The sequence below is a fragment of the Arachis ipaensis genome, chromosome B2 (genome assembly GCF_059453495.1).
Source record: "Arachis ipaensis isolate K30076 ecotype BB chromosome B2, ASM5945349v1, whole genome shotgun sequence".
Lineage (NCBI taxonomy): Eukaryota > Viridiplantae > Streptophyta > Magnoliopsida > Fabales > Fabaceae > Arachis > Arachis ipaensis.
Genome location: NC_142437.1, coordinates 11,351,041 through 11,368,656, shown reverse-complemented (window position 1 = coordinate 11,368,656; position 17,616 = coordinate 11,351,041). Strand labels below are relative to the sequence as shown.

The 17,616-nt window shown below is 32.0% G+C and overlaps 1 protein-coding gene across 3 annotated transcripts in view; it reads right to left on the bottom strand.

Moving 5' to 3' along the window:
* LOC107624978 (uncharacterized) overlaps nt 1-17,616 on the bottom strand; it is a 34,466-nt gene that overhangs the window by 1,719 nt on the left and 15,131 nt on the right. For all 3 annotated transcript variants that reach the window (XM_016327482.3, XM_088504815.1, XM_016327481.3), the window contains 8 exons: nt 15,925-16,685; nt 13,274-15,516; nt 12,509-12,757; nt 10,827-11,555; nt 9,024-9,845; nt 7,916-8,650; nt 4,390-5,241; nt 141-1,085 (listed from right to left, as the gene is read on the bottom strand). In XM_016327482.3, coding sequence (XP_016182968.1) covers nt 141-1,085; nt 4,390-5,241; nt 7,916-8,650; nt 9,024-9,845; nt 10,827-11,555; nt 12,509-12,757; nt 13,274-15,516; nt 15,925-16,642 — 7,293 coding nt within the window. In that variant the 5' untranslated portion in view covers nt 16,643-16,685. The remainder of the gene's footprint in view (nt 1-140; nt 1,086-4,389; nt 5,242-7,915; nt 8,651-9,023; nt 9,846-10,826; nt 11,556-12,508; nt 12,758-13,273; nt 15,517-15,924; nt 16,686-17,616) is intronic.

Sequence of the window (17,616 nt, the reverse complement as noted above, 5' to 3'; positions counted from 1 at the left end):
AAAAAAAATTGGTTATCTAGCATTACTCATAAAAAGGTTAAAGTCTATTCAAAACTATACATGTACTCTATGAGAAATAAGCATATAATCAACTTGACTAGAAAATTTATGAATACTGTTAAGACAGGAGCTTTTCATACCTTCCCAGCTGAATGATTACTATCAGGTGCAAAATTCTTTAGCAATTTACAATGATAAATATCCAACTCTCTTAACTCCGGCCAATTTAGAATTTTCTTCCCAACATAAATGTGTGTAAGATTTGGCAAATTCCTCAGAGTCAAGGACATTAACATAGAGAACATAGTAAGCTCTTTATTTGTTTTTTTGGTGGCTGCTTCATCTTTTGCAACAATTTCAACCAACTCCACACAGTTCCTCACATCTAATTTTTGTATGCTACCCATGGCAACTGATGTTGGGAGCAAATTCTTTATGCTTTCACATTCAATAACAGTGACTTCCTTCAAGTTTGGAAGGCTGAGACTTCCTTTAAGATCCTTGTTCCCAATTTTCCAGATGTAGCTCAGATTTGGCAAATTGCACAGATTCAGACAGGATAGCTTAGGGAAGATATTAACCTGTTTGTTTGCATCTTCTTCTTTGGCTACTTCATTTCCTGTAACAATTTCAACTAACTCAGCACAATTCTTCACTTCTAACCTTTGAATGTTACCCTTGGCAACTGACTCTGGGAGCAAGAATTTTATCCTTGTACATTTATCAACGGTAACCTTCTCCATATCAGGAAGACTGAGTTTTCCTTCAGGATCCTTGTTCCAAACATGCCTCAGACTTGGAAGGTTCTCCAAAATCATTGTCTTCAAAGGAATAACAATCATGTTTGATGTATCTTTTACTTCAAATATTGCCTCAACAGAATTGCATCCCCTCACCTCCAACTCTTCCAAATTATTAAGGAAAGGAAGTAAATGAGATGAAAGTATTGCACTTGTTAAGAATTCACATCCTTCCACCACCAAACGTTTCAAATTGAAACCAGAGTAGTAGCCCTCTGGCATATGCATTTTACCAAGCCATAAAACTTCCAGCTCTGGGTGATCATCGCCAAGAACAAGATGTTCCTGAGTGTCATTATATCAGAGAAATAAATATAAGGGTAACGGAATAAACAAAGATATTGCATTCAGCTAAAAATACTTGTTTAAGATGTTAAATGTAGAAAATTTTGTAGTTAGAAAATTAAATCCTTTCAAATTTTCAAAGAATCTATTTATCTATTTTTATTATATAAAAATTGATACAAATTTATTATAGAATAAACTTATACCATATTGATTTATATGATTCTGCCATATCAACAATTTTACATAGATAACAATTTTATAATTTTGCAAAATAAAAATAACTAGAATGAGACCCGCGTGTTACGCGAACTCAAATAAATGATGACAGCAATTAATAAATATTATCAAATAATTTTAAATACATAATTACAAATATGAATAGAAAATTATTTTGTGAAATAATAAAAATTTAATCACATAAAAATATACATTGTAAATTTATAAAAATTTAAAAATTTTGTAGTTATTTATATAATATCAAAGACTATCTTTACTAAAAATGATATATATACATAAAAAATTAGTCATTATATATTTGCGTATACATATTTGTATTGTTTCATTCTCAATGTGTATTTTATATTTTAATATGTATTTTGTAACACCTTAACTTTTAGCACCTCATGATCGTACTAAAAGTCTGAGCGCTACTTACCTCTATTCCTTTAATTATATGCTATGTTTATGTAATATTGAGCCTTCGCGAATACGAACCGAAACTTTAATTAAAAAAATGGAAAGTTTTTACTTTCAATCACTTATAATAAAATAATTTCTAATAATAAGGAACTCCAATTTATAAAATAAATTATAACTTATTTATATTTATATTTTTAAAAATATGGGTGGTTACATATTTTATGCAAGTAACTATTTTTTGTGTATGCACATAGCATGTTGTATCTTTATTAATTTCTATTTTAAAAATTGAAACTTCATATATCTATAGTATCAACTATTTTGATAAGTACAAATAGATTGCATTTTCATTGAAAAGAATTAGAATATAAGTATTAAAATAAAATAATAACATTAATTGATCTACTTGATTCGGTTCAAAAGTTAGCTTTTTAAGTTAGCGATTACTACTTCTAATATTTTTTTTTGAATGTGGATTATTTTTTAAATATCTTTGCTAGTAATTTTATAAAAAAAAAATTATTTTTTTTTTATTTTAAGTAACTTATAATATGTAATGCTTTACAATGTTGATTTTATAACTCATCCTCTTTATCATCACTCTCTTAAGAGATTCCAATATTTTTTAATATTTGTATTATTATTATGACTTTAAATATTGCTTCTAGTATCTATATACATTTAAATTATATGTTTTAAAAAATATGAATTGAATAATTTAGAAAACAATTAATATTACTAAAAAAAGATTTTAGTTGTAGGATTAATTTTTTGTTTATATCCATGTAAATTATGTTTTAAAAAATATGAATTGAATAATTTACTCTTTTATAACATTCTTTTTTTAGTAATGTTTTTTTTTTGTTTCCCACGGTATCCCCTAACTCGACAGGTCAAGAACTAATCCGTTGCGGATCTAAGTTCCATTTAATTGTGGATAAGTTTGCTTGGACTATAATTTTTTATTTCAGACCATTTATGACAAGTCCAATAGGTTAAAAGGAGCCGGTCCATTTATGTTTTTTTTTTTTAATTTTATATTTTAAAAAATATTTTAACAAAAATATTTTTTTAGTTGATGGGTTGAATATTCAAATTAGATTAGGAAAAATATTGGCTAATTTTTTTTTTTTTGAAAAATACAAAAAAATTAACAAGTTGGTCTTTTAGCCTATGACACTAACCCGTTTATACTATTTTTTAGAATAATTATTGGATCAGTTTGTTTAACCCGAAATTTAAATGGACTTAAATTTAGAGACAAAATTTTCTCGTTTAAATGAACAAATGAACTAGTCCGATAGATTTAGCCCATTTTAACGGCTCTAGATGCGAGCCAATGTAGTACTCCTTTAAGTGTGTGGTGACATTGGAGACCAGAAATTGAAGGGCCTGCTTAGTATGGAGAAATGTTGGTGGTAGGGGTGTGCATGGCCCGGCCCGGCCCGAAGACCCGGCCCGGTCTCGAACACTTTAGGGGCTAATTTGATGTGATTTCATCGGGTCTAGGGCCGGGTATGGGTCTCAAAAGTAGACCCGGTCATTATTTCGGGTCGGGTCCGGGCCATAGCTCGGGTCACCCGAAATCGGCCCGGTGCCCCGGTCATCATACACAATTAATATTTTGTGTTATTAGTGATGGATGATGGTTATTATTATGTGAAATTTAAGTATTATAAACCTTAATATTTGTGTTATTAGTCATTATATATAATACTATAAGTTAATATTTTATGCTTAAAATGCATAAGACTTTAGACTAATGCATAATTTTGTGTTATTTGTATTGATTTAAATATTTGGTGTTATTAGGCAATATTAGTATTGATTATGGTTATACTTTAATTTTAGAGAAGAGTTACTTCTTATTATATTTTTCTAAGTGAATTTTACCATGTCAAATAATGGTTGGAGTCTTGGAAATTTGGATATTTTTACATGCTAACTTACAAGAAGGTATCAAGGTAATATAATGTTAACGGCCCGGTTTTCACCCGATTTTTACCCGGTATAATCGTGGCCCGAAAGTGTATAGGTTTCATCGGGTCTAGGGTCGGGTTCGGGTCTAACAAATAGGCCCGGTATATATTTCGGGTCGGGTCTGGGTCACATCAAACCCGGTTTCACCCGGCCCATGCACACCCCTAGTTGGTGGGATGATAGTGAAGGGTTGGAGGTTGGAGACTTGGAGTGACTTAGCAATAGAGATGGCTGTAGGTTAGTTAGTAGGTTTTTTCTTATGCTGTTTAGGTGAGAAATGGTTGAGGATTGAGAATTAGATAGTATTAGAGTTTGGAATTAAATTATATTAGAGAATAATTTAAGAATTCTTTTTTTTGTATTTTTTGGAGTTTGATAATTTTGTCAACTAGAATATCTTTTATAGTATAATTTTAGTTTTTTTTTGTGAGATTTTTTTTCAGTATTCTGAATATTTATGGATAAAAATAATAATTTATTCAAAAAAAATTATTCTTAACATCTGTTTAATTAATGTGTACTAATTCAAAAAATTGAAAAAAAAAAAAAGTAAATGAAAGTACCTTTCAAGTTATAACAGAAGATGATATAAGTCATGGTCATTGGCTGGATAATTTTGGAGGGAGCATAAAAAGTGAAGTCAGAATAAAACTTTAATCGAGATAAATTCAAAATTCTTTACCTGTTGTAGAAACTTCATCGCAACGGCGACATTTAGATCGTCGTGGAAGAAGAAATCATCATTTGATGAGTCGTAAGAAATTTGAATTGCTCTAGAACGTTCTTCCACATGTACTGCTCCTTGTTGAGAGAAACTTTTCATCGCAGGACAGTCTTCTATATTCACCCAAATTAAAGAGGGTAACTTCAAAATGGCACTCCCAGAATAAAAGCATTCTAGATTTTTCAAAGAGCAAAGTTTTATCCTCTCAAGGCGCTTAAATTCAATGTCTTTCGTGGCCGTGGAAGCTGTAGTTGTTTCATCACTCTGCTGTTCTTTTCCCACTATTTCTTTCAATAAGTCGCATCTCGAAACTTTCAACTCCTCAAGGTGTATTAGCAGTTTTGCAGCTAAGGATGTGAATAAACACTCCAATCTATGACAAATCGATATATCCAATTCTTTCAGATTGGAGCAAGTTTGTCCTAATGTTGTCAATTTTGGACATCCAGAAACTTTTAACAGCTGTAGATTTAACAAGTACTCTACCCCACTAATGGTGTTCAGCTCAGAAAGTGAGAGCAAGCTCAATTCTTTCAAGCCAAGCATCCTCTTACCTGCTTCTTCTGGAATATTTATGGATTTAAAATGATGGTTACGTATTTCAAATCTCTCTAAATTTGGTGTCTTGTCAAGTATCTCTAATAGTAAAGCAGAGTTCTCTCCATCGTCATTGTTCTTCACTTCAGCAAAGTTAACAACTCCAAGTTCAATTAAATACTGAAGGCCTTGATTCACAGACTGTGCCAACCATGAGCTTAATGCCAAAATCTGATTTTGGTTGAGGTACAACGTCTTCACGTTGGAAATAGCCTGTTAAATGAAACAATTTTAAATTCGATTTTGCTAGATAGACAATGACTTTGGTAAAGAATGTAAACTATGGACTTTAAAATTGACCCAATAAAATAAAAACACACTACACCTCTACAAAAAGTACGGAAATTACAAGTGGAGAAGGGAGATTACTGTATGCATAATTGCATTGTTCACTAAACTCATTGTCTCCCTCTACTTTTTCTTTTAAATTTAATTAATTGGTGGCTACTCCAATGAAGATTTAATGATTGTCATCATGTGAAGATATATCATTTTGACTATTGGATGATAGATTGTAGGGCTTGATTTTATTTGAAGTAAAAATGTTACCTTTATTTAAAGTGTTGCAAAATAAATAAGTTACACTTTTTAAACAAAGATCTATCATAAAAAGATGTTTTTGGCATCTTTATGAAAGTAACTGCCTAATTAAATTACTAGATTTATAGACTATTTAGATGATACTTTGATAGTTGAGTAGCATTACTGTAAAAAATACACAAATATAACGAATAAAATAAATAAAAAAATTTATGACACTGACATAATATATGAATATATAGAATTTTTTATTGGTATTAAGAACAGTGTTATGAATTAATTTTTAAAATTTATAATTCCGATGTAATTTAATCATATTCTTAATTTAAGAGAACATTCAGAGTTAACAATTAATTCTGATAAAAAAAAAGAGTTAACAATTAATTAAAATGAAGGAATTATTCACCTTATTATATAGTAAACTTTTAAAAATGATTACATTTTGATTTTGTTAAACACATTTGTTAAGAGTATAAAAAAAGAATGTTATAAAAGAGTAATTTTTAAAATTTTCAATAATATTAAAGGTCTTGATAATAATTGGAAATTTAAATACCTGTTAAGATTATATAAAATATGAATTTATATTTTCGATACAACTATTTTATAATAAACACCTTAATAATATCTCTAACAAAACACCTTAAGTCCTTAATAAATACTTATAAACACTTGTTAACATGACAAAATTAGAGTTAAATTCTAAAATAGTATCTAAGATTTTCTTTATTTCTCATCCTAACCTTTCTTCCAATGTTCCAATTACAATGTGGGTGTTTGAAAAAAAAATTGTTAATTTCTTTTATTTTATTAATTGCTAATGTTAAAGTGTAACTATACTTGTTGCAGACTAGTGAAAAAAAATGGTGTGAGTTATTTGTCTAAGACTGACAATGTACAAAAAGAAATAAATGGAAGAGCAGATGCTACAAACAACAATGAACAAGTGAGGGTGAATTGTTTTCTTGAGGATTGAAAAGTTGGAGATGAATTAACGACCTAGAAATTTATAATCCAAGTATTAGGATGAAAAATATTTGCTCTTCCACACTTATCTCTCAGTGCCTCGGTTTTGGTGAAACAACCTTTCTCCTTCCTCCAAAATTTATGAACTACAATACATTCTATGGTATCAAAATTTTTCAAAAGTTCTAACTGCTTCAGCAAACAAATCTTATCTTCTAGTCATAGAGGAAGAAATTTTAAATGCGAAGAGTTTGAGCGAAGAAGACGAAGAAGTGATCAAAACATTGGAGGTGGCAACGTCTTATGTTTTATTAAGGTTAAATGACATCATTTCATCAAGTATTTAGTACTAAAATTAACGCGTTGTCTAGTCCAAAATGACTGTTAATCAGTTATGTCTCAGGTCACTTACGAAGTCAAGAGGAAATTGACGAAAAAGAGATGGAAGATTAATATGATGTAATTTTTTTAATTTCAAAAATATTTATAGTGTAATTAATTTCTCGAAAATCTTTTTGGTGCAAAAAATGAATATCAGGAATCACTGTAGTTTTAACTTGCAAAAACTCCAACGTTAAATATAAATAATAAGTTCAGGAAAAATATGGACCAAATAAACAGCTCATTGTATATATTGTATAGATATCTCATTGTCTCCCTACCAAGACTCGTAAGTTTATACTTTCTAAAGTTATTAACTTTTTTGTATTCTTTAGTATCTTAACAAATTAATGTCCTAACAAAATCTAAATTATTATGCAATTCTCATGGTCGGTTCCACAAAAAATCAACTAGGGATAAAGCCAACTGTAATCAATTAGTTAAAAAATAAATTCATTACAGAAACAACAACAAAAAATTTCCACTATCCTAAAATTTTTAACTTCAAAATCAGAAATAAATAGAGTTGGTTTAGTTAGCTTATGTGCATGTTTGGGGGCCATTATTTTGTTAAAAAAAGATCTTTTTTCAATGAAAAAAGATCTTTTTTTATTTTTTAACGTGTTTGGCAAATTTCTAGTAGTAAAAGTAAAAGCACTAGTAAAATAAAAAAAAGATCTTTTTTGAAAAGCTGTAATTTACATCTTTTTTTCAAAGATCTTTTTTCTTTAAAAAAAAGATGTTTTTCATGTAATAAATAAACAAAAAAGTACTTTTATATTGTTATACCCAAACATAATTGATTGATAAAAAGATCTTTTTACATGAGATATCCAAACATAAAATTACTTTTACTTCTCTATAAGATCTTTTAAAAAAAGATAACTCGAAAAAAGATCTTTTTTTTTTAAAAGCTCACCCAAACAAGCCCTATACTGTAATTGGTCCCTTAAACTTCTTCTTCATGGAAAAATTGAAAATGAAAAAGAGTATTTGTTACCTCTTTATTGGTGAAAACGGGTTGCCTGCTAATAATTGAGGTACTGCTTTGATCCTGGAGACGTTGTTGATGACTCTGAAATAGCTCCAACTCATCGCTACAGCCAAGCACTCTTAACTCATTTAACTCGGGGCACACCACCGTGAATTTTCCAGAGCAAAAGTGAGTAAGTCGTGACAACATGCCAAGTAACAGTTGGGTTAAACAGGGGAACAAAAAATTTTCTGTTATTTCAATTGCTTCCTCTTCCTTTCGAACGATTTCCAGCAAATTTGTGCATACTAGTACATTGAGTTTCTCTAGCTTTTTAAGATTTCTGGCCAATGCTACTGGAAACACGGTTTTCAATTTGTTACACATAAAGATTCTCACTTGTTGCAGATTTTGAAAGCCGAGGATTCCCTGTTTGTTATGTTGCCACACATGCGTCACTTTTGTTAGCGATTTTAAAGTTAGTTTCTTCAGCTGGAATGATGTTTCCTTGATCTTAGAGTTATCCACTTCAAAAATGCTTATTATCTTGGAACACTTTTCTACTTCCAATTCTTCTAAGATCTTCAAAGAAAGAAGAACATTGGATGGAATTGCATATGGCTTGGAGCCACAACACTGCAGCAGCTTCAAAGTTTTCAAATTGTTAAACCAATCTTCTTGTAGACCTTCGCTGATTTTCGAGATTGTTCGATAATCATGTTTATCAGTCACTCTTAATTCGTCCATGCACTCGTAAAACTTCTGTGAACATATAAGTTATGATCAGCTTAGTAATATGTTTATTTATAGCCCAATGCTCTTTTTTTTTTTTTTAATCAAAAGTAATAAAATTAGAAATTATTCTTTTCCTACTTTGTATACCATAATTTTATGGTAGAAACAAAGTTAAAAGTTGAAAATATGAAAATTCAGTAATGTCAAGTCAATGTCAAATAATCTAACAATTCTCATTTTTCAGTTATAAATTTTACATGAAGACACTTGCATGTAAATTTTTACCTTATTTTAAACAAAATCTTATTAAGTAAAAGATAATTTGATTTATTCATTTTTAACCTTTAAATTAAAAAAGAGAAAGAAGAGAAAACCATCAAAGGAAAGATTATGCATGTACCTTGTGTTTGAATATATACTGCATCGTATCTTGTAAATTCCCCTTCCAATGCCATCTCATCTGCTCTTTTTCATGTGCAACATACACCTTTTGCAGCATTGGCATGTTACTGATTCCTTGAGTGAAATTTTCCAATTTGGGACACACATTCACCACGAATTTCTCTAATGATGGGAACTGAAAGGAACACTTGTTGAAACTACAAAAACTTTGTAGGTTCTTCAATGCCACAAGCTCAAGGGTTGTCAATTGTTTAAAAGCAACGATAACCCCGTCTTCTTTCTGTTGTTGTCCTTCATCTGATACAATTTCCATTAAAGATTCGCAGTTGATTACCTTCATGGTGTTGAGTTGACTCAATGCTCTTGCCATAGATGGTGACATTAAATATTTTAGTCCTTTACAGCCAACTACTTCCAGCTTTGTCAAGTGAGCGAGAAATACAGAGGAAGGTGCTAGAGTCTCCAAAAGTGGACAATCATTTAAAGTCAACGACTCAATCATTTGAAGAATTGCATCTCGTTCAAAGCCGATCTCCTTAAGATTTGGTAAATCAATTAAATTCAAGCTTTTCAGCTTTGGAACAACCCCTAGTCTTTCAATATTGGGAAGCCTTTCGAGAGGCACCAATTGTTGAAAAGAACAATCACTCAACCAAAGGCTGATCAGATTAGGATTGTTATGAAGGAAAACATATAGAATATTAGTATTCTTCAATCCAGATAAATGAAGCTCTTCTAATTTGTCCATTCGGGAATCATAGTTGCTTAACAACTTTGCATGCCATGAGCCAATTTGCAAGGACTTCAATTCATTGAGCGCCTATACAGATAAATAACAAAAGAAATAAGGCTGCGTTGGTCAGGGAGATTGATATTGAGAGTGGTATAAAATATATTAGACTGAGTTATATTTAAGTATCATACTTGGTTTAAGATAAATATAAAGATAACGGGATAGATTTAGAATTTAAAAAGTTAAATAAAAATATTTTTTAAAAAAATATTATTAAAGTTTGGGTTTTGCTAACTTATAACCGAAAGGCATAGATTAAGCATACCATAAAAAAATATTTTACAAAAATTATTACAAAATTTAATTTTTTAACTTTTCAATATATTGAATATATCAAAAGTATACATTTTTTTTATTATTATACTTTTTAAAATGTGCCATTATCTGGAAACAAACACTACCTTAAGGTAGAGTAAAGTACAAGTTATATTTATCACCTTCTGTCTAAATTTTATTTGCTATAGTTTTCTATGTAGTAGAAAGACTAAATTTCTTTAGTCGTTCTTGAAGTTCTTGACGTGCATCAATTTGGTCTCTAAAATTTCAATTGTATTATTGTGGTTCTTAAGATTGAGCTTCAGGTATCATAATGGTTCTTCGACTTTTTTCTAGCAGTAACTCAGCAAATGAAGTGATGAGCTAACACTCTTGTTACAATGGAAAATAGTGAAATGACATCGTTTGTCAATCAAAGTGTATGTGCAAACCGTTTTATGTATTCACAACTATCAAAACGATGTTTCTATTTTAATTAGCCGCCAAAAGCAAACAACTTCATTTTATCATTGTCTAGCGTGGTAAGAGTGTCAACTCATCATTCTGTTTACTAAGTCACTGTTAGAAATGAGTCGAGGAACCACTTTGATGTCGAAGGTCAATTTCAAGAATGACAATAGTATAATTGAAACCTCATAGACAAAACCAGTGCATGGCATGAATTTTAGATGTCACTTTAGGAATTTAGTCGTAGTAGAAATAATAGTCAAGTGCTTAAAGGCATTATCTTACCTCTTCAAAAAAATAGATAGGCTTTCTTTGTGCATCTGTGGTGTCTCGTTTGAAATGTGGTTCCAACTTGTCACAAAGTTCAATAGACAAGTCATTCAATGCTGGCAACTCTAAGTCATAATCTCTTCGGCAGAACCTCTTCAATTTTGGTAGTCTCAAAAATTTGATTGTTGCCAATTTGGTGAACTTAATGAGAAGATCACTTGGGTTATTGGCAACTTCTTCGTCAGCTACAATTTCCCTCAATTGAGAACAATCTGAGACCACAAGATATTCAAGATTTTCAGAAGTCTTGGCTATAGGAACAGAAAATATGTTTTCCAACTTGCCACATTCTTGAACCCATATCTTTTGTAGATTTTTCAAGCCAAAGTTCCCTTCTGGATGATCTTTCTTCCGGTTAAACAAATGCTCCAATTTTGGAAGTGCTTGTAAATGAACATCTTGCAATTTGATTATTGCATACCTACTAGTACCAGAAAGCTTACTTCTCCCATCCAGGTTAAATATAGCTTTTATTGACTTGCAATTAGTAACTCTTAAGCTGCATAGATGTTCAAATATTCCCACCATGTCATGAGTAAAAACATGATTCAATTTATCACACTTATCAATAACTGCAGTCTCCAACTTGACAAAGGAATTTACGGGGAATTCAAAGTCACATATCTCACTCAAACTCTTCATGTTACTCACTTTGATATTCTTCAAATTCGGAAAGATTCTTTCCTGTTTTAGTTCACAACAAGAAGGAACAACAATTAAACCAATGGCCATATAAGCCAAGCCAATTACATACTTTTCTTGTAGTAAATTGTTGGACCCTACATCAAGTTACATACTTTTCCTTTAGCAAATTACATAGAAAAACAGATGATACAAATGTATGCATTTTCCAATAAAGATATTCATATAAAATTGGTTTTTTAACTAATTTATGTCCGTAAATTACTAGCATTTTAATTTGTCTACTGTTACACTTATTTTAATTTGACAATTTTAAAATAAAATAATCTGTTAAATCATATATTTTGTCATTTTTTATCATTCAAATAAAATTTATTTTAATATTTTATGAAATTCAATTTTTCTACTCTAAAATAATATTACATATCAAAATTAAAAATGTTAAGTGTATACCAAAATCATTTGTTGGTATATTTATATATAAATATATATATAGGTTAAGTTATTTTTAATATGTATTTTGTACTTTATGTGTATTTTATATTGGTGGTTGATTTTGGTATAAAGCTAGTATAGTTGTATAAAAATTAAAGAGTAATGCTAGGGGACCAGCAATTTTTGTGATTGGTAGCCATCAAATAGCCATCAATGATAATCTAATGGTGTGAGATTGGTGTGAGATTTCATCCAATGACTCACCTTTTTCTGCTGGTTATATGCTGGCCAAAATTCAACAAAACTGCTGGCCCCTAGACTTTTCCAAATAAATAACTTATGTAACCCAAAAACTGAACAATCGATGAAAATTGGGGTTATGCAATAATGCAAATATGGCATTGTTTTACAGTAACTGGGTGCAGGTGGGAGGAAAACGGCAACTAGTGAGAGGAAGAAAAATATGAGAAAACAGGTAAATGTTAATTAGCGTATTATTAAACTTTATTAGGTTATTATTTAAGGTAATAGTGTTATACCATCAATCAACTTATACGTACCTTCTTTTTAACATCAGTACTACCTTGCTCTTTTGAAAAAATGAGTTTCATCTTGTGACATTCCGTTACAGAAAGGCTTTGTAGTTTCACCATATTTCTAGCCATAGATAATGATAATAAAAATTCCAAATTCCCACAACCCTTCACTTCCAAGTGTACCAATTCTGCAAAAGGTGGCTTTTGGCCGATCCATATTTGGTGGATTTGGATCGACAACAACTCGATTTTCTCCAATTTGGAAAATTTAACCTATGAAGCAACACGCACAAAATACTTATTTCGATCCAAAAATCAGAGATATTTTGAAATAAACTTGTACACTAAAATCAATCATCATACATTTATTCATAAAAAATGTTAAAAAATTAGCAGAATTTATTATTTTTAGCTAGTAATTAGCCAGCAATATTTTAAAGTGTGGGCTAAAAATAATTCTTTGAGTTTTTCTCTTATAAATACATATATGATTTATTTTTTTTTTTTTACCAAAGATAGGAGATTCGAACCTGCAACCTCTTAAATGAGTATGGGGAGACTATGCTATTTGAGCTATAACTCATTGCCAATACATATATGATTTAACTCATTTTTTATGTATATTTTGTATTTCAATATATATTATATTAGTGACTAATTTTGGTAATTGATTTTAGTATATATCTAACAATGATTCTAAAATTATATATGAAAGAAAACTAATCTTTTAAAATGCAAAAGAAAAGATTAATTTATAGTTTATACAGTAGAAAGTAGTTTCTAACTCACCTTTTCATTGAATAATACTTTTTCCTCCACTGCAGATGATGAAGTGAGATAGAATCCAAGAAACTTTGGCAAGGATTGTAACGTTAAAGAGCGTAACATTTGGAACTCAAGTGGCTTAGATGTGTCAGCATCTTCTGCTTCCGCAAAGAAAACCCCTTCTAGAGAGTTACATTCTGAAACTTCAATTGTCTCAAGAGCAACCAGAAGCTTGGCCATAGAAGCAAAGAAGACATTCTTCAATCCATCACAGAGCTTAACCTTGACGGCTTTTAGTTTGCAAAAGGAGGATTCTGAAAGTGATTTACAAGAGCATATTTGCACCATGTTCTTGAGCTTGTAGAGGTACAAAGACTCTAATTTGGGAAAAGCCTTCTCAGGATGCTTCCTCTCCTTGGGGTTGATAAGAGATAAAATGCTAGAATTACTCACAATAGATAGTTGTTTAAGAAATGGAAATCCATTCAAATTCAGCTCAAAGAAAATATCTTGGACACCATTGAGTTCTTCCAGCAACAAGTTTTCAACTCTTTCAAACAACATTTTGATTCCCTTTTGAGAATGAATGTCAAAGGCACCATCTTTTTCCCGTATCGCCAAATACCTCAACAATTCATACTTCTCTGGCACGTTCAATTCTGGTTCTAAATGTCTGTTTGAAGAGCCAATAACAATCTTATAACTATGCAAATTATTGAAAAACAGATCCTTTGGCAAACGGTCAACACTTGGGATTTGTAAGTCAATATTTGATAGATTCAGATTCCCTAACTCTGAAAGACTAGCATTGTCATGACTCTCCCATTCAGTGGAGATGTTGCTCATGTACAATTCCTCCAAACTAGTCAGGTTTGAGATTAAACCAGGTGGAATGACTTCTAATTTGGAGCAATTACTTATGTCAAGAATTTGTAGCTTAGATAATTGCATTAATGCAACCGGCAAGCTTTTAATATCAGATCCTGAAAAGCTAAGAATTCTCAAATTCTTTAGCTCCCCAATATTGATGCACAACTGATCATCTAAATTAATGCATTGCTCCAAACAAAGCTTTCTGAGTTTTCTAAGGCATTTTATTGATGAAGACAATTCTGATATATCAACGCCAATCAAGATTAACACTCTAAGTTCTTTCATTTCTTGAAAAAAGTTTCCTGGTATTTTAAAATGATGGTGATTATTATCAAAATGAAAGACTTTTAGTTTAGGACATCTTATATTTCCAGGAAACTCAGCAGTATTGACATCACACTGACGCAAGAAAATAGCAGTGTACTTTTCAAGTTTATCCTCGTCAGGCCATTCATCCAGTTTACATTTAGTCAGCATGAAGATTTGTTTCTCCTCTGATGCTGTCAACAAAGCTGCATCGCGAACAAGATTTTGCATCGCGAAACGACTAATTGAATAACTGTTAGACAACAAACCTGACTCTTTTAGCTTCATAAGCAATATTTGCACTTTATCTCTTGCTTCCCTTACTGTGTAGATGCCTTCAAGAAAACCAATACCAATGCATAGTCTCACAAAGTCTGAAACTAAAGCATCTTGGCCCATACAAGCGCAAAGCAAGAAGGTAAACTTGAGCTCCTCATTTTCTAGAAGTTGGTAACTCAACTTTGTAGAATATTCCGGTGTTCCAGTCAGCTTCTGCCTTTCGAGCGTTTTAAGAGTTTCCCGCCAAACCAAGTGGTTTTGGTTTTTCAATGCCTTTGCAGTTGTGACTATTGACATGGGCAAGCCGTAACACTTCTTGGCGATTTCAGCTGCTAGATATTCGAGCTCAGAGTTTTTGTAGTCTATTCTAACTTTTTTCATGAACAATTTCTTTGCATCATCAACATTTATGGTGTTCACGAGGAACATGTAATTTGGTTTCACATCCATTTGGCTCAAGACTTGTTTTACCTCAGAAATCAGCAAAACCTTGCACCCTTTGTAATTTTCTTCTGCTTTCAATTTACTAGAACCAATAGAGGTGTCTTCTGTTTTGGCATCCTCTGATAATGTATTCTGTTTCATAAAAGAGGGTCCATCGGTTTGGTTTGTCTCCGCCTTAGTTTGATCCACATTACCAAAAGATTTTCCTTCTTTGAGAAGGAGATTCTTTTGCTTGTCATCAGCACTCTGTGATGGAATCCCCAACATATCCAAGTCAACTTTTGCATACACATCATCAAGGATTATAAGAGCATTCTTCTCTTTCTTCAATTTCTCTTTTATGCGGATCGCTCTTGCATACTCACCTATGTTGAACAAATAGAATTACATACAAAAGTACGACACAGATTAAAGAAGCTTAAAGGTATAACAATACTTGATGCAGATACACATAATATAAATATAATAAAAAAAAAAAGTAAGTATCCTTTCCAATTGCTGATCATTTACATAAAAAACAAAATATCTCTCTACAATTCGAAATTTTTTAACCGGTCCTTAACCATCCAATTAATTGGTCTAAGTGGCCTTGTTACTAGACTAAGCGACCCTGACACATGGACAGGTCACCGTTTACAAAGCCACTTAGACTAATTACTTGGATTATTGGGACTGATTAGAAATTTTCGAATTGTAGAGGAGCACTTTGTACTTCGAACAAATAAACGGACATTCACTCAAAAAAGTAGTACTTAAGCATTAACAATACTCACTCTCTTCCTGTAATGTAATCCCCAACATGTCAGCTATCTGCCCTTGGGTCTTCCTGATGTCTAGAATTTTGCCCACGTTTGCCATAATCACCACATCGAATAATTTAGATTCTCGATTTTGAACTCTGTTAGCGGCTTCTATGACCAAAGTGGTCTTCCCCATACCAGCTAGCCCGTGAATACCGATCATTGTAGCACTGGAGTCTTCCAGTGCTTTAGTGATTTCATGCATAGTTTCTACTCTCGATTGGAGCTCTTCATAGTCAACACTAGGAAGCGCAAACCCCATGGAAAGTGGGCCCTGCCAGTGAGATATACCATCAGGCTTGTCTTTTTTCACTTCTTCAACCTTCACTTTCATTTCCTCTGCTATTTTGCTGCGATGATGCCTTTTCTGCACATTAGGAATAGCAAGGGGATACCCATCATTTCTCTCGTGTTCTCGTTGGAACTTGTCATATTCAGCAACAACATCCTCCACCTGGGCCAACCACTTATGAACATAATCATATATTGCTCTTCCATATCGGCCTTCTTCTTCCTCGGCTTTATCCTGCACCCATGTTTTATCTTTCTTGAGAGTCTCTGCAGCATTGCTTAGCTCCTCGAATCTTGTCTCATAATCCCACACGTAATCACATTGATTCTTTACAAAGTCAATTGCTGCGTCGATCAAACGTTGTTGCAAAAAATCAGGTATCGGTATAAAAGCAGCCATACTTCATTCATCCTTGACGATCTTGTTGCTCTACATTTTCTCTCTGCAATAGCTAGTAGTTAGTAAAAGAGAACATAAATGAAATAAATTGCAACTAGAGTCAGATGGGCGCGATACCGGATAGATAAATTAATTATATTATATAGGGTGTTCTAATATTTGATTAGCAGAAGTTGTTTTTCAAAAGGGAAAAATTGAAATGCTTGGAATATATCAAATTGAAAGGAAATAAAATATTTAGCGTCTCTGCTCTCTCTTAGAGGTTTCTGTTTCTCGCTACTGTTCCCTATTTGAGGTGTCACTGTTGCTACTCCTTGTTAGACTTAATGGAGTATCTTATCGTCTATCCTTGCTGTTCACAATCTCGCTGAGTCACAGCTTAGTCGGAGTGGCTTCACACCGGATCTAAATCATATTACCACCAAAGGCTTCCTATCCCACGGTTTTGTAATTCGGTGGTGGTGGTCTTCGCAAAGTAGTTGCGGATTTAGTGGCAATAACGATGTCAAATTCGTAACGATAAGTCATTACTGGCGAATTCTATTTTTTGACGGTAAATTCGTCGGTAATATTTGTTGGGTTTTTGGGCTCCCTTCCTATGTGGAGAAAAAGTCCAAATGTTAGTATCCAACCCCACGAATAGTTAAAGTGGCTGAGGTGAGTTAGGTTTGAGAGAGAGAGGTCATTGTGCAAGGAGAACACCAAATACTAGAGAGAAAAAAAGAGAGAAAGTTATTTTCACACATACACAAAGCTGTCTCTGTAAATTGGTCACTGCAGATTCGTTAACTGTTGGATCGAGCTCAAATTTGGACAGTGCGTTCTACACATCTGGTTCTTTGATTTCACCGTTCGATCTTCAATTCGACATCTGTAACTGGAGATATTGGCCACGCACAATAGCTCTGTTTTTGTGGTATTTTCATCTTCTTGTTCTTGTTTTGAAAGCATTGAAATTTGGGTTGTTTGGCTTG